The 21,138-nt window shown below is 43.1% G+C and overlaps 1 protein-coding gene across 1 annotated transcript; it reads right to left on the bottom strand.

Moving 5' to 3' along the window:
• Positions 1–1,105: 1,105 nt before the first annotated feature.
• Positions 1,106–2,622, bottom strand: LOC105893987 (glycogen synthase kinase binding protein). Its single transcript, XM_012820461.3, has one exon. The coding sequence runs from the start codon at positions 2,514–2,516 to the stop codon at positions 2,040–2,042; it is 477 nt and encodes a 158-aa protein (XP_012675915.2). The 5' UTR covers positions 2,517–2,622; the 3' UTR covers positions 1,106–2,039.
• Between the last annotated feature and the right edge of the window lie 18,516 nt (positions 2,623–21,138).

Below are 21,138 nucleotides of genomic sequence, written 5' to 3'. Positions count from 1 at the left end.
GGCTATCTAGGCAGATCACAATGACAATGCTAATGATGCGGCACCGTCAGAACTCATTTTTATTTCTTTCAGTTGTCAACAACTGATCAATCCTGATGGAATGGCATTACTTTATAAAATACATTAGAAAAAAAACAGCACTTAAAACCAGTAAAAGCTACGAGCCAACTTGCTGCCACACTAAAGCAAATGCAGTCATGCTTGTCGATCTGAGTTTTTGTCATATACAGCACAATGATCTTAATTCTGCCCTGGACCCTGCCTCATGATACATTGGTTATTTTAATGACCTTTGTGTGTAAGGTTTGGTTGACGAGTAGCCTATTTTTACTGGGCTTTGGTGATGCCTGTGCTCATACTTTTAAGGAATATTGTGTCTTAAGGTTATTTACAGGAAATTAACATCCTCCTGTTCTACTTTGTATATAGGCTTTAAGGACACCCGTTTCAGAGTGCACGCAAAAAATACATTTTAATTCACGTTCCTTGCCAAGGTGGACCTATTCCCACTCTGTGATAGGACTGTCAGGTGACATTTTTGAAACTATACTGCCATCTGCTGTAAAAGCTTTCGCAGTTCCTTCGACCGTCGATACCTTGAGAGTAATAACTTCATATTATCTATGTGGAAAGCCAATAATATAGCCCAATATATAATAATTGAATATAGCCTTGGTGGATATTACAATGTTGCCTACATCTGAATCGGATGTTTTTACTGGTGAAGTTTAAATGGTGTGATAAACTCTAAATGTATGCTCACTGCAGTGACAGAAAAAAAGTCCCACGTGTCTAGTTAAAGCTAAACATAAGCAATCCAATTTTGCGATTCAATTCCTTTATAGAGCGAGACTGTGCTACCATCGCCAAAGTGGCGAAAGCACAAAACGTTCCAACACAAGGGGGCGTTCGGGAACAAATAATACGTTGTGTTCAATCGCGCCTTGGGCTTGGTTTAAAAATAAACAACCATCGTGTCGAAGGTCGTGGCATGGGACGTGGTCAACGTGTACCAAAAATAGGCTAAATATTCAAATACTACAATAGTATTACCAGGATTTAGAACACAAAATCAGTAATGACCAGTGCAAATACAAAACAAAGGTTTGCAAAAACACCGTGTTTATTAAAGACACCAAATCCCTGAAAAACCAGGAATACAAAATACTTCGTTGCGAAGCATACATACTTAATGTGAGGGAAAAGAAAAAAGGAAAAACGAATTCCAGTTTGAATCCGAAGGAAAAGCACCAGTGTCTCTGTTGTATTGATGACGCACCCCCCTTGTTCAAACCATAATAGTCCATGCTCATTTCAAACTTCTCGGAATTGGCATTAAAAAAAAAAAAAAAAAAAACACACCATACACCAGCCAAATTGTATTGGTCTTAAAAGGAATCTATACCTTAAAGTTCACAAAAGTCCTTGTTGTCTTCCTTTTCTGTCATTCCATGAGGGCATTTTCAAATACAGCCGAAATCCACATTAGGAAGGGAAAGGTATCAGCACCGAGGTAAATACCTGCCACAGACCTCATGGATCTTGCCAGGCAACTCAGTAGCGTGATTTGTAAACAAGATCATGGTGCAGTATTCCCGTTTACTCAGTTCAGGTGATGTTAGGTTTGCTTCCTGCTACCAGACCCCACATGTGTTCTCCGAGGTAGCTAGCTAGGAATAGCCAAGACAACAAGTAACAAGAGAGTCCAGGTAGTTTTCAGAAAAAATAAAGCCCACGTTTCATGACAAAACACCTGGCATATAAACATGTATTTCTACAAAAATTCAAACTCTGGATCGGGAACCACCCCCAGATTTTACAAAAGGGGAAAGAGAAATGAGCTGGCTTCAACAGGACACCTCAGCCAACTGATTCATTAGCTAGCTGACACGTTTCAACAGGCTAGCTAAGTGTGATGTTTGTAATGTCATTAGACAAATGTTGACCTCCAAAATAAGCTACGTTATTTAAATCATCATCATCATCGCAACCATTCATTTGATTGCAACTGTAAACGTTTGCCATTTGCGTGTCACCGACTAACACTGTTGATTGTCAACTGTTTTTGGACATTCACCAAGTTCTGATGTAGAAAACTGAAGTCGTCTGACGGCCTCTTTTATCAGATTGCCAGACAAGATTAATTCCTGTAGTAATTGATGAGGATCATCCCCGGTGACATCAGTCCGCTTTCGATTCCAAGTTTTGAAATTGTTCCAATCTTGATCACTGGATCCAGGATAAGGACTAGCTCTGTTACGTATTCCTCGACTGCGAAGTCGAATACAGCACCCTGTGCGCCGTGGCTGGGCCGCACTGTTGTTGTGGTTGGTCTGTTTGACGTTGCCACTGCCGTTGCTGTTGAGACCGTGGAGACATGACATCGTCTTTTGGTTTGCGCTATTGTTATGTAGCTGCAAAGCTTCGCCGATTTTGGTAACCAAAGCATCCACCTCTTTGGAATCGACGGTAACAGACTGCTCCAGCAGAATGTAGTTTTCTTTTCGACACGGCATCGTATATTGTGTCTGTGTTTTAGGCGAATTTTGGAAATGAATGAGAGCGTACAACCGGTATCCCCTCTCGCCACGCTGCTCAGCAAAGAACAACCCTTCAGCTTGATTTGTAAACAATAGGTGACGCAGGTTCCGGAATGTACCAGTGCTGTAGGGGATATATATTACCTAGAATGTCAAAGATCTTACTTCTACACCAATACTATACATAGAATTTCACGTCAGTCACAAAAATACTTTTAACATACGTATCACTGAACACATGGATGCTCAGGGCCTATCCTGAAATATATTTTAACAACCAGAAAAAAGACAAGACCCCTGTTTGGATAACAATGGTAGCGTCCAAGGGGCTGGAGCCAAGAAAACATTACATAATTGTAACTGAAAAATGTTCTTTGATGAAGTCGAAACAACCACTAGGTGTGGGAGATCTTTTGCGATACTCATTACGTTACAGATAATAAACACCTGATATTGTCCGTTTTAATTTCATATATGTATAGTCTTACATGCTAGCACAATTAGCCCAGAAGACAATGTTCTTGGGTATTGAAATAATTAGGCTATATGCATTTAGCCAAGAGTATATGTTCCATATGGCAATTGTATTATTATGGAGCCTATATATGTAAAATGTATGGATATGACTACTGTTTTCACATTTCTGAAATTAGGCTACTTGAACATCATACGAGTCAACCCGTCTATTTGAAAATTGAATGTTCAGAAACGGCATTCTGGACAACCTTGCACTTTAATTCTTTACAACAGGGAGTAAAAATGGAGGCGAGGTTGTTGTACACTTCAACTAAACACGACGTTTCTTGAAATCACCCGAGTGGTCAAATCAAAAGCATGATTGCCATATAAGGAATCCAAACATGTCCACGTGGTACATTGGCTGAGCTCGGTAATGGCGACGCTGTCAGCTTGATGGGAAAACGACAGACCCTGCTTGTTTACGTCTAGGTCTTTACAGTACTGACTGACTGTTTATAGTGTCAGTTATTGAAAGAATTGTTGTTGCCAACATTCAGCATATTCATCAGCGTAATATCAATCTTCAGTCGCGTTGGCGGGATCTGTCTGTTTGCTACTAATCGTCTTTTTCCCCCATCATAAGCCTATTATCAGTGTAATGCTATGCTTGTCAATGAGGCTGTGTTGACATTCGTTTGAAGTCTATAGTCTATGCGGAGGCCTTCGTGTTTATCAGTGTTTTGCTCCAGAAAGAGGCGTGGCTATCCATGAAATAGTAGTACGTGCCGTTTCTTTCAGTACACTTTGATATGAGTTGGAGTCCTGCCAAAGGGAGTGCAACGAGTTCATTGCCAGACCTTTTCCAAAAAAAGAACTAATGATATATAAAGATATTTAGATAAAAAACTAGCTGAATAAGTGTACAAACATTCTGCCCTGATATAGCCATAGGCTATATCCTGAAGTAATATGAATAAAACACGATTATCCTACGATCATAAATGTGTATAGGTTTACCTCTTTTTGTTCACCCGGAACAGTCATTTGAGAAACTTGCCTCAAAATATTCTGTGCTAGGCTACAGGGCTGCCACATACACCACTTCCTTCTCATTTCTAAGAAAAACAGCCGGGCTACTGAGAACTGGTCTGTTAAAGAGTTCAGGGTGTTCGTTTTCATTCGAGGTATTTGAAGAAATCTAGCAGACCTCCTGCAGTGTAGATACAAGCTTGTGTTGTAGGTTATCTGATATCACACCATTATGTTTTCATATATAATGCCTTGAAATGGATGCATGTTTTTTCACAAGTAGATTCAAGATTTTTATTGGTCTCGTGGAGTTGTATTGCTTGCATTGTCTGCTTAATGGTTGCAACATGTGCTAGAGACTGCATGTTCAGCAGTGTTCTCACAGCAGCTGGCTGTTCATTGCGACTTGGGGGGACGCTCTGCAAGCATAATGTGACCAATCAAAATGCTTAACTGTGTGAGACTGATCTCATTGGCCAACACCGAAAATCACAGCCCTGCCCTATCACATTTCTTGCATGGATGTTCCTCAATCTCACCGTCAACTATTACACAATACTGACATTTTAACAGTACAAAGGGATGTAACAGAGTAGCAGGAGCATTGCAGAGAACAGGAAGTTAAATATAAATGGTAATCTATGGCATGGTCTACTACAACAATAGAACATTAGTTCTATAAAATGTTCTATTGTTGTGTAGTAGACCATCTCAGTTCTATAAAATGTATTGCTGAGGTGTCAGTTTTGTACGCTAGTGTCTTGTTGAACACGTGCAAACATAGGATGCATTTCTTCAGCAAAGCTGTTTTTGACATTGCAGAGAGAGAGAGAGGCAAAGGTAGGGTAGGGCATGGTATGAGTCAGACGCTTATCTGCGCCCCCGTTGAGCTGTGTAGAGGAGGTCTCACAGCCGTGCCGCTGCTCCACAGCTCATTCATCAGCTGTGTTCCCACAGGAGCCCATTTCTCAGAAGATTCTCAGAAACCAGACCGGAGGGTGACTGGGTTTGTTTTTTTCTCTCGATCAGCCGCTCATGCGGTCGTGTGTTTTTAGCTCCCCTCTGATGCAGCTGTGGTCGACTCATGCCATAGAAGATAACTATAATAAGATGCATGCTCTCTTCTGACATTACCAAGCTGTTTAGAATTGTATTACAGTGTGATAAAGAAGCCACTCCCCATTCCATTCTTAAACACTCAAAAGCATTGAAACCTGTCTTATCTTTGATAACGGATGTTATGACAGACATTATCAGTTTCTAAAGAACATGGAAGGGGACAGCCTGTACCAAATATGAGTATGAGTTATTGGTATGAGTTATATCTCTGGCAACTTTCCACAAAGGCTCTGAGCTAGATCAGAACCTAATAAGATAAGTATGTGTTAAGATGTTCCAGTTGCCCTGTGAAGCGATTTGGAGTTTAACATTCGCAGCTACTGGAGTTTCTTCAGCATGTATCCTGTCTAAGATGCCCTGGCAGAGAATGTTTCTCTCATTATCATCAAAACACAAAGGCCGTCACAACACAACCACGTAACCTAGGAGATAATCCATATGCAAGTTGAATGTGTAAACAGAGTGGGAGAAAAGCACTTCCTCTGCATGCAGATTCGTTTGTCCTATCCTTTTAAAAGCAGTCTGTAGGGAGATCAATGGGCCTATTCACTTTCTCTGGCTGCACCAGTCCAGCAAACTATATATATTGGACAGGCTCACTACAAGTAAACTGAAACTGAGTCATCCATCAAAACTGTTGCAGCTTAGATTTGTTGCCATAAAAAAAAAAGCACATGCTTAAATAGCAGTTCCTTGACGATAACAGAGTTTTGCACAAAGAAATAGGCACTCTCATCTGCTTACGAAAGGAGATTAAGGTTAATTCTTCATAGCAAACTGGGGGGTTAGGTGCTGTGTTTCCTGGAGTCCCGTTGTGCAGGCTGGCCGTACATGCTATCACACACTGGAACACACTTGTCCTGCCAAGCACTGATGTGTAGTGAGATGGAGCTCAGATGTTGGCTGGGAGATGGGTGACACCCAGCTTTTTGGACCAGTAAAGGAGGATGGCGGCAAGAGGGCTGTATTTTGAACCCAATTGATCTGTGGGTTACTCTTAGATCATTGCTCTTCTGAGTCATCAGTAAAGAAGTGGTTTTAAACATGAGGCGAGTGGGAAGATGTGTATTGTGTGGGTTGGCTACCCCAGGAAAGGATCAAATAGTGACTGTGGCGTGGGTAGGATGGTAAGAGGAGGGGGCGTTTGTTTTTCTATGACATAGGGGGAGGTTTGGGCTTGTTTGTGTTGATGTGTATCGGAGAGAGAGAGAGAGAGGAGAGAGAGAGAGAGAGAGACATGGAGACACCACAGGGGGGAGGGGGCTTTAAACTCTGATCTATCAGCAGTTTGTTACTCTGCCTGTATAGTGTCATCTCCTAGTGAAGGGAAGGAGGGAGGGATTATGTTCTGGGCTGTCTTTGGAGTGGCCATTTCCTCACTCACTCACTAAATCCCATTCAGACTAACATTGGAGGGTGAAATCCTGATGGGTTTGCCAAATCGCATAGGATTGGTAGAGCTAGAGCAGGCTATTTGGTACTGTTTAGTTGCCATAGATATCAGTCTTTTATTAAAATGATATATGTGATGTATTAGCTGTTATGCTGTGTAAGGAGAAAACAGGAGCATAACAGAACAAGGTATTAATACAGTGCTTTTGCAGGAGTGTAACTTTGATGTGTTGAATGAAATAAACATTGATTATATTGAAAAGTGGCATGCACATATAAACCGAAGTGTTAACATTTTCTCAGTTTTTACATTAAATACCTACATTCATCCATCACTTCTAAAGGAAATTGAAAACGATGATAAAGGATGACTAATGCACATATGTACACGTTCACCAATATATGCACCTAGTTGACGCGACCATGTGTTTGTTTTGGTTAAAGCCATAATTTCTTACAGCCCGTCACCATTTCTGAAGCCAGGGCTTTTTCTTACTCGCTGTTCCTCTCTTGCTGTCGCTCTCTCACACACACACACACACACACACACACACACACACACACACATACACACACACACACACACACACACACACACACTCTCTCCCCCCCCCCCCTCCCCGCCCCCGCCACCTTCCCTCCCTCCTCTTGAGTACAGGCCAAGTTTGTGTTGTGGTCGGCAGTAGCACGTGTTCCAGCACTGCACCGGCTGCCCTCTGTTACTCAAGCCACTGCCAACTCATGCTCCATGTGGCGGTGCACGTTAGGTCCTTCACACACACACACACACACACACACACACACACACACACACACACACACACACACACACACACACACACACACACACACACACACACACACACACACACACACACTCCTCCCTCTCCTATCTTGCCTCCAGGTAGGTCTAGGCCAATCCCTGGCCAGCTTCCAGTGCAAAGGCCAGTGGTTGGGTACAACTCCTGCAGGAAATACAACAGTCAGCAGGCTTCTACTGATCATGTTCCTCTCGTGCTCTGCTAAATGTACACACGCTGTCTCACGCACACACGTGCACAACTGGTCTGAACCCCGTGCCAGACTTAGGCCTGATATGAAAGGTTGAAATGGCATTGGCCGGGCGGGTAACTCAATCAATGTTTGAGCTGTCTTGTTTTGAAATGGGCTACCTCACCAGCTATTTATGGCGTTGTCTGTTCTCTTCTAAGAATAGGATGGGGTAAACAGCTGCTCTGAGTGTGTCTGTTTGTGTGTGTGTGTGTGTGTGTGTGTGTGTGTGTGTGTGTGTGTGTGTGGTTGTGTGTATGTTTGGCATGTCTGGATGGGTGAGTAGCAGAGAGAGATTGATAGACAAACAGAAGATTTGTCAATCATTACTCTGACAATAAATAGATTGACAGCTTCTGTGTAAATGGTTGTGCTATTTCTGAAATACAAAGAATACCTTTTATACAGATTAGAGATTTGTACTATTTGGAGAATCAGACTGACTGCATGTCCTGCTATGATGTTAAGATGGATTAGTGCCAGTATTTTATCAAGAGAAGTCCATGCAGGGCACATGTCTCTCGCTCTCTGACACATATACCCACACAAAGAAAACAGACACACACTGATGTGATTCTCAAGACCATTCTTGGTCTCAAGATCGGTCTCAACGTCAAAGTCCAAGACCGTGGTCTCTTCTTGGCCTTGGGCATATATTGTTTTGGTCTTGACTATGGACATATGGACACCTCTCAACCCCAAACCTCAAAACAGTGAATTTAGTTTGTATACCTGTGCAAAGTTCTGTCAGTGCCTGCGACCTTTGCTCCTGTTGAGTATGTGTTTAATGGGCAAGGTCTCATCGAGCTTCACCATGCTTGAATGGGAGAAAAGATACTGCAGTGTTGATACTAAGAAGCTCTAAGATGCTTAACTCTAGGGTGTTGAGGGTATACTTATTGTGGTCTTGGCATTTCTTTATTTATTTAGTAATCCTTGATCTTGTGACACACACAAACACACAACAGCAGCAACAACAATAACAACAACAGCATCTCTACTGGAAAGTTACTGGACACACTATTAGGATGTCAATTATCACTGAACTCGATACCAATAATGCAAATTAAATAGTTCTGGCATGAACGTCAAACTTGGAGGATGAAGAATTGATAGACAAAGAAACCTAGCAGGTCATGTCTGATTTCATCAATCGAAGATTGCGGAAATGAAAACCGTTGTCAAACCAACTGAGTCATGAAACCGAAAGTGGTGCAGATGAAACTGCTAGTGTCTGAACCACTCATGTCTGAAAAGATTCACAATCTGCCACGGGGACTCTCTAATTTGGGTAGAGCCATGACACTGTGGCCTCCACAGCAAAGGTTAGATGAGTGTGCTTATTCCCCTTTACACTCATCTGCAGCATCATATAACCCTAACACACACACACACACACACACACACACACACACCACCCACACACACACACACACACACACACACACACACACACACACACACACACACCCTAACACCCCCTCTCTATCCTCCACCAAGACATATGGCACAGAGCTCATCTTTGGGGACAGGCTTTCATGACATGAACAGTTGGCGGGGGTTGGGGGTCACATATATGTTCACAGAACATGCAGCACTCACAACACAAAAATGTACACTATGACTGGTATGTCCCTTTACAGGAAGACATGTCTTGGTAGCAAAGTGTGATGTCACATACACACACACACACACACACACACACACACACACACATGCACACACGCACACACGCACAACACACACACACACACACACACACACATACACACACACACACACACACACACACACACACACACACACATACACACACACACACACACACACACACACATACACACACACACACACAGTATACGTATATGCTCTCTAGTGTTCAAACTGGTTGGGTGAGGTATGTGTACATCCTGGAGCTTTACTGTACACGTCTGTGTAAACAATTTAATGAATGCAGAAATTCACAGTTACACTTGTACAATATATGCGTGTCTATATATACATACTGTACATATACATACACCAGATACACACTTACACAGACAGAGAGTAAGACCGAGAGGGAGAGAGAGAAACAGCTGTTCTCCAACTGCCCAGAGTTGTTTATCTGCCTGTTTGGCAGCTATGATGCTTTACACAGTCTGTTGACACCACACCCCACACAGACACAGAGACACACAGACACACAGACACACACACACACACACACACACACACACACACACACACACACACACACACACACACACACACACACACACACACACACACACACACACACACACACACACACACACACACACTCACACACACACACACATCACTGTTTGGTGTGATAGGTTTCTATTTCCTTGCAATGCCTGAGTTGTAAACAAAGACTCACCATGGACTCTGAGCTTGTGACTGTGTGATAAGTGTGCTGTAAGTGCATGCAGTGGACCGGAGTGTTCTGGAAGGAGTTTCACAGCTTGAGAAACGTGTTTCAACAGTGTAGGGACAACAAACTTTTAGCTCCAGTTAATAAGGCACACTATAGCCCTCAAGCAAAGGGAAATGGGTGTGTTGTGTGTGTTCCAACTCTTGTGTTTATACATGGTACAACACCGTGAAGGTTATGTTGTTTTGAAAAAATGAATGAAATGATGGTATGACATCAGTGGTTACATGAGGAAAAATACTGCTCCCTCCCTCCCCCCCCCCTCACAGCTTTAAGAGTTGTTTTTAATATACCCATGATCACCCTCAAGGTCCTCTGCTACGAGGCAACGCCCCACCACCTTGGTATGTGTTCTGTCACAATTCCAAGTAAGCAGTATAGTCACACATGGATTCCACCACTATCCTGCCCACCACCAGGCAACAAACTGTACGGTGATTGGGTGTGTTCTTTCAAAGACTCCCCCGATTGGTTCATTCGTTTGAATGAACGCCGACAGCACGTGCTGAAAGGGGTGAATGAGGTCGGCCTTCCTGTTTTTCTTTTTTTTTCTTGTATGATTCTCTGCCATGTCCTGCTTGAGTGCTCTCTAGTGTTCAAACTGGCTGGGTAAGGTGTGTCTACAAGCCTGTAACTTCCTGTACACTTCTGTGTAAACAATTTAATGAATGCAGATATTCAGTCACACTATAATGTACAATATAGCACCACACTTAAACTGTGTTTACTCTATAAAGTGGTCACAGCTGGTTTTTTTTCTTTGTTAACCTGACCACACATTGGTCAGATAAGAATTACAAACAAATGTGACTTAAAAACGTGGGTGTACAATAAATGCCTATAGCCTCTAGAGGGCAGTACATACAAAGAATACAATTTTCTTGATTTAATCTGAAGCATTTGCACTGGACAGATGTATAAAATAGACTGTTTTCATCTAGAAACCCTCCAAGTAAAAAACAGTGACCTTTATTGTTTGATGAGTGATGAGGACATATGGCAAGCAGAACAGTGTCCTTTTGTCTTAATCCAGGCGTGAAACACACCACAAAATGTAACTGTTGTTTTCAGTAAGTGGATTCTCCTGTACTTTGCAGTAGCTTTTCCGTGTATTTGAGTCCCTGGAAAAAGGGGAGCCTTTTTCTGCGAAGTCTCCTGTGGATGGATCAACCTCGCCACTTACAGAGCAGCCCAGTGTTGTGCTGGTTGTTCAGTGGCTTTAGGAGGGTGAGACTAGGTTAGCTGAGATACAGTAAAGTGTGCAGTTAAGTGGCAGTCCATGTCTTTGGAAAGCGTTCGTGCACATGTGTGTTCCTGCCGCTCCCCCGAGGTGGTGAGCTGGCTCACAGAGAGCTTTCAGCTTTCGTGGCAGGCTCCTAAAAACACTCAACTTGTGGATGTAGTTGTCCTGACAAAGGCTTTGTTGGCCTCGGACAGATCTGTGAGGTTGTGCTACATGTTCAGTATATATCTGTGTTATCATCCAGGCGCAGGGACAGATTGGGTGTAGGGGAAGTGGCGTCATATTTTGCAGTGTAAGAATGGGGGGAGATGGAGGGAGATGTATTATTATTGTCTTGTCTGGATGTGTGCACATGTGTGTGTGTGTGTGTAAGTGTGTGTGTGTGTGTGTGTCTGTGTGTGTGTGTGTGTGTGTGTGTGTGTGTGTGTGTATGTAGTGTTTGTGTGTGTGTGTGTGTGTGTGTGTGTGTGAGTGTGTGTGTGTGTGTGTGTGTGTGTAGTGTTTGTGTGTGTGTGTGTGTGTGTGTGTGTGTGTGTGTGTGTGTGTGTGTGTAGTGTGTTTGTGTAGTGTTTGTGTAGTGTTTGTGTAGTGTTTGTGTGTGTCTATGTTCTTGTTGTGAGTATCTCTGGAGTTTTGTGCTCTGGAGACAAGGGGCAGTCTTAGCATGTATGGTAGCATGTGGAGCTCTCTGCTGTGACAGTGCCACGTGACCACGCTAAATGTCAATGTAAGCCAATCTCCTGCCTGGCCATCTGGATTGGAATCGGAGGTGGTGTTCGGGTACGGGCTCCATCTTAACCCTACAGACGGAGGCTTTTGTTGTGCTCTCTCTATATCTCTCTCTATTCATCTATTCATCTGTCTATCTATCTATCTATGTCCCTCTTTCCACTGTCCAGGAATAGTCTGTCGCTCTGGGCAGACTGGCAAACAGGCAGAAAGGCCGTGGCTTGTTTCATAACCCGGCATCGAAAGGGGACATGGGTTTATCGCTCGGCTGTTGGTGGTGAGGTATCGACATGCACGTGCTAGCTGTGCATGCAGTGCGCTCCCGTCCCGTCCTGTCCCGTCCCGTCCCGTCCATCCTCCTCCTGTCCACAGCTCCTCTGGCACAATGGAGCGCTGCCACATCCGAGGCCGAGGTGCTTGTCAGTGATTTGTGAATGTGTCCTTAATGTTTCGTAAGTGCATCTGATGTGTGTGTGTTTTTGTGAGTGTACCTATACCTGTCTCTGTGTATGTGTGTGTGTGTGTTTGTGTATATGTGTGTGTGTGTTTGTGTGCAAAAAAGTATGACAGAGGTTGTGTTTGTCAAAATGAAAAAGGATGAGTGTAAGGCATATGCTTGTCTGTGTACATCTGTTTACTTATAAAGTGTGTGCATGTGTTTGTGTGTGTACGTGCATAAAGGGAAGGTCTGTTGTTGTGCATTTCTCAGAGGGGCCTTGCGCCTGACCAGTGTGCTTTACGGTTTTGTCCCTGGCTCCCGTTTGGCAAATAGCTGTCTCACATAAACATAAATAACTTCACCCCATCTCTGACACTATAGCCGAACGGGCCGCTTCAATCAGGACCATCTGTAATCCAAACAAACGGAGCAGGGCGGCCCATAAGTCCAGCAGCCTAACCAACATGTCTAGAACAAGGCCCTGTGGGTGTGAGTGGAGAGATGTGAGGTCTACAAGAAGATGAGCAATCCAGCAGCTGCTCACTCAAGGGGTAAATCTGAGACACAGGTTACACAAACCCATTGGGTCAAGGTACCTTAGCACCTTTTAGCTCTATCTTCTGAAGAATGCTGAGGATATTCTTATTTTTAACTCATAATGCATTTAAACTGATTGCAGACTCGCTCACTTAACAAAAAAGCTGAAGTCTACTGAACCCCAGTTAACTATCATTTACCGGACTTTCACATGAACCAAATGCAGATCTTACACCCATGATTAAATGTATTCCACCGTTCTGCTATGTAGTGTACTGTGCATTATCTACAGTAGGCCTACACCTACAAATGAAATCTGGAGACGGCCACACATGCTGAGTTAAATGTGTTTGTGAGGTGGTGCGTGGTGGTCTGTTTGAAACTTGTCTCAAGGGTGATTAACCTTTGTAATGGAAAAACATTTAGCTCGGCAAGGTAAGTGTTTTTGGTGTCGATGTATTTCTCCAACCTAAAGTTATGAGACAAAAAATGCAAAAATGACTTCAGGCAAGACATTACAGGTGAATAGGGTAAAAAATGTGACTAATAGATACAGCCATAAAACTTCTCCAGTTTATTACTTACATCAAGACAATTGTTTGTATTACACGTTTTCTGAAATGTTATGTTTAAAGAGTTAAAATGAGGCATTATATAATTAAATAATTGTTAATTTGCATACAATTTCAGAACAGAAATCTGAACACTGGATAAAGCCAGGTTCAAAATTCTTGTTTTATTTTGTCGATATATTAGAATCAAAGGTTTTTACACTGGGAATTCTGGATACCTCTTCTTATCTCTCTTTAAACCAGGAAATGGGTTCAAAGCCATACAAAATCCATTAGTGCCATGTTTTTAAGAAGATTATGTACATCAGGCTATGAATGATGAACTTCTGGATTTTCAACCTGGGCAGACACAGGTGTTTCTCTGTGGGGATCTTTTCCAGTAATAACCTTTACGAGCCTGTCAGTGGCTAAAACAAGCGTTTTATTTTATGTGCATGCTTGCTCCATAGGATACCATTGTACAGCTGTTTTGCAATATCCAGTTTTAGCATTCTAACTCAATACTGGACAGATAATTAGAACTTAATTGTCCCTAGTAAAAATGTTGACCCAAAATTATCTAAAAATAGTCCAGTCCAGTCCAAATCCAAAAGTTCCCCTTTAAGGTTACATATTATGTATTATGTAAATGGAATTAACCTAGCAAACACTAACTTAAGCTATTTCATATGTGGCAAATTAGTATAAGCTTGATTGAAATATGGGGGAATAATCTAGTTGGCCATAACTGTTCATCCAGTTAGTTGTAGCCCATATTTGCTTAAGAGAACCTATGTTTTGAGAGTTATGTAGCAGTCAATTACTGGAATTCTTTAGGTTCACAGAGTAAATGAGCTTGTGAAATGAAACTAGTTAAAATGCAAAACCATGCAAGGTCAGAAAGATTTCCTGGGAGCTAATTTAGCCAGCTCTACTGTGGGGTAGCTAAGAGAGTAAGCCTTATCATGAAGCAAGCACTTCAAACGTGTTTGACCCTGCATCAAGGACGTCACTAGACGATTATGGTTAGGGCCCAGCATTAGGGGGGGGGTCTAACCCCCAACCCCCGGCCCCCCAACCCCCCGTGGTTAAAAATGGGTCTTGGTGTGTCTGTTCATCATTTATTTTTAGAGTAACAAGCATTGCACATACAACTGGTGAAACAAACAGCTTCTTGGCCAGGTTGGTGCACAGTAGATCTTAAGATTTGTATTGATGGGATCTACTGGCATACATGCTATCCGTAATGCTGTCCATTAATAAATAGCAATTTAGTTTATTGTGTGCATATAGGTCTATTTATGTCCTATTTATTCTTGTCGCCTCCGATGAAGAATTGTCATACATCCAACCAATGATCGAGAAACTGAAGGATTTGCATTGTGATGACTGTTTAAATCAACAAACGAATGTCAATGACTTCATTAAACAGAAATTTTGGAGAGACAAGAAGGCAAAGTAACCAAAGCGATTTAGCAATATTAGCAATATTTTAGCCATAGCTTATAGGGCGTATTCAGTCACGTGACCCCTATCCATAACAACAAGCTTTGGCGGCCATGTTGGGGTCCATGCACGGCATTGTTTTGCTGTGCTTTATGCCGCTCTTCTCAAGAAATGACCATCATATCCTGAAGGAGACACAATTTCAGTTCGAAACGGTGTGCCTTGTGATTATGGTACTGTGCCTCATTGTTGGATGTGGGACTAGGACGGGTAAAGCGCACACACACCGCAAAAAGGTTAGGTTGTTTCATCTTGAATCAAAAAAGGTTCGATTCCAACCGCTGAAATCTTTCTTTGGTAACGCAGAAGGACATGAGGTTGCAGGCCTCTCGCATAATCGGACAGCGGACACGCTAGGTCTACTTCTTCTGACATTTAATAAGTGGACCCCAAGATGGCGCGATTGAGCCAGGCGAGATGCTGACGTCACATGAATACACCCCATACTGTGTTCCATTCAGCCATAGCTTATACTGTGTTCCATTTAGCCATAGCTAATACTGTGTTCCATTTACTTCAGAAGTCAGAGCTTGGAATGACGTCACAGCAGAGTTGACCGAAAACCAACCATTGTTGACAGTTGTTAGCAATACCAGTTGTTGACAGTTGTTAGCAATACCAGTTGTTGACCATTGTTAGCAATGCCAGTTGATAACAATGCATGATGTGGTATTTTGCGCATACGAACACTGTAGCAACATGTCAACAGATAGAAGTTGGACAGTACTGTGTGTATGACTGATTTAATGAGGCACAAATTACTACAGCTTTCATTCTTGTTAATGCGCAGAGCACCCATCTTGGATTCTGAAGTCGGGGGCGGTGAGGTTTGTTCCCTCGAACTAATAGTATTTGACATACTGGTAGCTTTGATAGTGATAGTTTATTTGGGGGGTGTGAGGGACTAAGGTGGCCACCCCACGTTTTGGACTGGAGTCGGCGGTGAAGTTGAAAAAAAAAAAACGGTGCAGCTGATGCTTGTATTGTTAAAAAAATATATTGATATTTATTTTACCGGGGGAATCTCTTCCAATGATCCCAAAACATGTACACAAAACCAACATAAATCAAAACTCAAACAGTACTCAAAATACTCCAAACTAGTCTCACAGTATTCAGTATTCAATCACAGTATTCACTTAACAGTATTCAATCACAGTATTCAGTATTCAATCACAGTATTCACTTTACAGTATTCAATCACAGTATTCAGTATTCAATCACAGTATTCACTTAACCTCGCAGAAGGTAAGTACTCCTTCTCTCACGCCCCTCTCTGAAGGAATGAGGCACCCTTTAAATAATCCTGCCCCTTGGGTTAAATTGTTCCAATCACCACTTGTTGGACCCAACCATTGTAGTCAGGGAGCCCTCGCCAGATTTGTCCCATGGATAAAATAATAAGTGGGATTTTACATAAGCCCACCACCAAGTTCACCAATTCACCCAAAACCATTTATTATAATATTTACGACATAGTGGGTACCACACTACATGCCATGGATGGTAATGATAATAAACGGGTGAACAGTGATAGTGGGTGGTTTAAGTGTTTTCTGTTCTACCGCGGGTAAATCGTGTTGCAATCAGGTAATGGAGTCAGCGCCTGAGCTCGCGCCAACTCTCACTCGGTTAACAATGTTCATAGCCGTATGGAAAGGGTGGCTAGCGAAATACCTAACTAGGCGTGTGTTTGTGCGCATGAGTCCTTGCAATACAAATTAGTTAGGTCCTCAAACCCCACTTAATACATAGTTTTCAAACATTAGGTGAAGACACTATAATGGAAGGAGCTGACCTCTGCAAGGCTTCAACATAGATTTTGTCTGTTCATTCATAGTGAACATAGACGTATCTTCCATACTTCTTCACGAGAAGACAATAAAGTGTTCATAGCTTTTTGAACAAGCACTTTGTTCTTTGACAGGCTTCGATACCCTCTCATCATCATACGATGAGGAGCGCACCTGCTCCAGTTTCTCATCAACCTTCATCAACTCCTCCTCTCTCACTTTGCCCCCCTCTTTCTTTTCTTGCTCTTCCATTGTCTTCTTCTTCCTCCCTAAAGAGTGATAACAGCAAAAAAAATGCTCCATCGAAGAAAAAAAAACCCCACACTTGCTCCTGATGAGTAGCTTCACCTCCCTTCTTTCTTCCGCTCTCTCTCTCTCTCTCTCTCTTACTCTCATTCCTGCTTTCCTCCCTCTTTTCCTCTTTTTCTCCTCTCATCCTCTCTTGTGAGCCTGTACAACCTGTGTCCCTCTTAGGCACAGTGAGCTGTAATTGGTGTCCCTTCATTACAACCCCCCCCCCCCCCCCCCCCCCCCCCCCCCCCCCCCCCCCCCCCCCCCTCGTTATCCCTGCGTGGACCGATGTTGCCCCGGGGTGATGCAGCGCCAGCACAAACGCCTGCCCCATGCCAAGAAAAGAAAAGAAAAAGGAAAACACCCGCGCTATTTATAGCCGGCACAGATGCAGCACACAATGGCATCAAAGCTGGGAGTCATCTCTCCAGAGCCCTCTTTATTCTTGCAGATCCTAAATTAATTTGGCTCTCTGCAGCGCCGTTGTCTCCTCCTCTCCTGGCTGCCCTTTACGCTCCTCCGGCCTGTGTCGGTATCCGTGACTGTTGGCGGTTTTTCTACAAAGTTTCCAAACGCCCTGCAGATATGCAGGAGTTGGATGCTATTTGGCATAACCCTCTACTGGGTGTGCCCATCTGAAGGTTGTACAGGATGGCATTTTGTTTGTTGACAGGAGCATATTTACATTTAGTCATTTAGCAGACGCTTTTATCCAAAGCGACTTACAAGGTATACACATTTTTTTTTTTTTTTTTTTTTACATTTACACTGATGGCACACTGCACATCAGGAGCAATTAGGGGTTCAGTGCCTTGCTCAAGGACGCTTCGACAGGGAATCGAACTAGCAACCTTCTGATTACTAAACGACTTCTCTACCTCCTGTACCACTGTCGCCCTGTAGCATATAAACTCTGACACTCACACAAAGTTTTCATACCCCTCAGAAATGTCAAATTATCTGCATATACAGTATATGGCCTACAATGTGGTCAGATCTTGATCTAAGTGATAAAAATATATAAGGAGAACCCAATAAAACAAATAACACAACAACTTCCATATTTTTCCATCTATGAACTGAACAAAAAGGCCTGGTATAAAAATCCTTTGTGAGGAAAAGTGTTAGAACTCTTCAGATTCCCAAAGATTATAAGGACATAATGAGAATTGGGTGTTTAAATCAGTGGGAATCAGGTGTGAGTTAGGTGGCCCTATCCTTCGTAAGCGCATAGATCTGATTCTTCACTCTCTGGCCTTCTGGCCTTTGTCACATAGGCTTGTGTGTTTGCCATGCCTCGATCGAAAGAGCTATCTAAGCTATCAGAGAAAGAGTGTTGCTGAAGCTAATCAAGTTGGTGAAGGTTACAAGTCCATCTCCAAGGAATTGGGCCTTCACCTATCCAGTGTCAGACAGATTTCAAATGGAACACCATTGTTACTCTCCCCAGCAATGGCTGCCTGACAAAAGTAACTCCAAGAGCAAAGTGTATGTTATTAGAGGAAGTAACTCCAAGAGCAAGGTGTGTGTTATTAGAGGAAGTCACAAAGAACCCTATAGGGGACATGTAAGGATCTGCAGGCCTCTCTTGCACTGGTAAATGTGAGTGCTCATCCATCCACCATCAGGCAAACAATGGATGAGAATCAAGAATGTGTGGGGGAGGATGGGGAGGAGGGAGCCACTGCTCTCCAAGAAGAACATTGCCTTGGGTTCAAAGTTTGTGAAAAACAACTTGGATGAGCAAGAAGACCTCTGGAAGAATGTTTTATGGAAGATAGAACTTTTCGGCTTTAATGTGAAATGTCTGGCAAAAATCAAACACTGCCTTTCAACTTAAGGACCTCATCCCAACTGTGAAACAGCGAGGTTTTAGCATCATTGTTTTGCTACCTCAGGACCAGAAAGGCTTGTCATCATTGAAGGAACTAGGAATTATACTGTCTACTAGACAATTCTGCAGAAGAATGTGAGAGTATCCATCACCTTAAGTTCATCTGAAAATGGGTCTTGTAGCAAGACAATGACTCCAAGCATACAAGTCGATATACCAAAGACTGGTTAGAACTTAAGAAATGTCACGTTTTGGAATAACCAAATCTGGACCTTAATCCTATAGAGATGTTGCAGATGAACCTGAAGTGGAGAGTCCTTCCATGAAAGCCCACATACTGTACATCAGTCAAGTGAGACAGGTCTGTTGGGAGGAGTGGGACCAAACTCGCTGTGCAGGACTGATCTATAGCTCACGGAAACATTTGGCTGAAGATCATTGCTGCTAAAAGGAAGGGAAGGGTTCCCATACTTTACCCACTGAGAGATTTGATGTTGAATCGTCTGTGCAATAAATGAATGTTTGAGCTGTTTCGTGTTTCCCCGGGTTCCCCTTTATAATTTATTATTAATCATTTGTATCCCATTTATAATTATTTTTAGATCAGATCTCCTTTCAGGTTACATTTATGCAAATGTATACATTTCTGAAGGGTTCACAAGCTTTGTAGTACTACTGTACATAGAGAGGTTTACATGTGTGAAGGTGCCAACTTCATGTGATGACCGGTAGCTGACCTTCAGCCATTACCACACCATTACCACTCCAACCTGTAGCGTCCATGAGGACCCCAACAACTTAGATCAGTGCCCTCAGTATTACAAGAGTGGAGGTCTGTTATGTGTAGGGTGATCAGACATACCGGTTTAGATTTTTTTTAAACTGTCCCTACTGTCCCTACTAAAAAAAAGCGGTTTGTCCTGTAGTTCCTTGTTAGTCCAAATTGTAATAGCTGTTGTGAGACAATGGGTACATCATTTACTCAACAAAAAGTACAGACAATTGAGAAGATACTGTAGGGGTGGGTGTCATACTGGTGTTTGCTTAGCATGTGTCTTTCATTGGCAATGGCAAACTCGGAACAGCGCCAACATTTCCACCAGTGGACAAACATAGCTGGGGGCGCCGGGGGACTGTCCTGTTGTTCACACAGAGGAATCTGGTCCCCTTACTTATACATCTCCTAACTTCTTCCCTTAATCTATCTCTCTGCCCTCAGTTTGATGCTCAGTCTCTCTCTCTCTCTCTCTCTCTCTCTCTCTCTCTCTCTCCCTCACTCACTCCATCACTTGTTTATCTGCTCAATATTTCATCACCTCTCCCTCAGCGTCTGCCCCAGTCTGCCCGTGCATCAGCTTGTTTTACTCTGTCTATCAATACTTTCTGCCTCTCAGACACTCAGTTTCTCGTGTCCATTATCTTTTTCACCCATTTCTTCTAGTTATTTCCTCCTCTATTACACACACTCTCTCTCTCTCTCTCTCTCTCTCTCTCTCTCTCTCTTACACTGTCTTCTCTCTCTCTCAATTTCCCCCAATGGTCTCTTGTGGGAGCAGTTAGGCCCCAGGGTAAAAGGTCTACATCAAGTGGATCTTCCCTCCTCTGTTCCTCTCCCCAGCGCGCTCTCACCCCCACCTCCTCCCCCCTGACTGCTCTCTCTCTCAGGATACTCAACAATGCTTTCCATCCCTCCCCTCTTTGTTTCTCACACCCTCTTCTTTCTCCCTTTCTTTCTCTCTCATTCCCTCCTCTGCCCTCTTGTCTCTCTAAGGATAGTCAAAGATGGGATCTAGCTCCATCTCTTTCTCTGTTTCATCCATCTCCCATCACCTTCTCCCTTGGCTCTCTACTCTCCCAGGATATTCAGCACCTCTCACTCCCCCCCCCCCTCCTCTTCTATCCCCCCCTCTCCCACTCCCTTGAGAGGGGCTTGTTCTCTCAGCATACATTTAGCTACATTTAGCTACATTACAAGGCCTGGATTTCCCAGCGCCTTCAGCTAAGCCTGCTGGTTTTTTTTTTTTTTACCGTGTTCTATTTCCCTCCATTAGAATGATGGTTGTTGTTCAAATGACACTTTCCAGAAATAATGAGGGTTCAGTGTGGAGTAGATCTGACAGGGGAGTCTGGCTGAGCCAGTGAGAGGTGGATGCAGCGCTGGAAAAAGCCTCACGTCCCTAAAGTCCCAA

The sequence above is a fragment of the Clupea harengus genome, chromosome 11 (genome assembly GCF_900700415.2).
Source record: "Clupea harengus chromosome 11, Ch_v2.0.2, whole genome shotgun sequence".
Classification (NCBI taxonomy): domain Eukaryota; kingdom Metazoa; phylum Chordata; class Actinopteri; order Clupeiformes; family Clupeidae; genus Clupea; species Clupea harengus.
This window is presented reverse-complemented; position numbering and strand designations above follow the sequence as displayed.

Bases quoted from the DNA above. Each gene is read 5' to 3' on its own strand.
- LOC105893987 (XM_012820461.3), bottom strand. From the start codon at position 2,516: ATGCCGTGTCGAAAAGAAAACTACATTCTGCTGGAGCAGTCTGTTACC.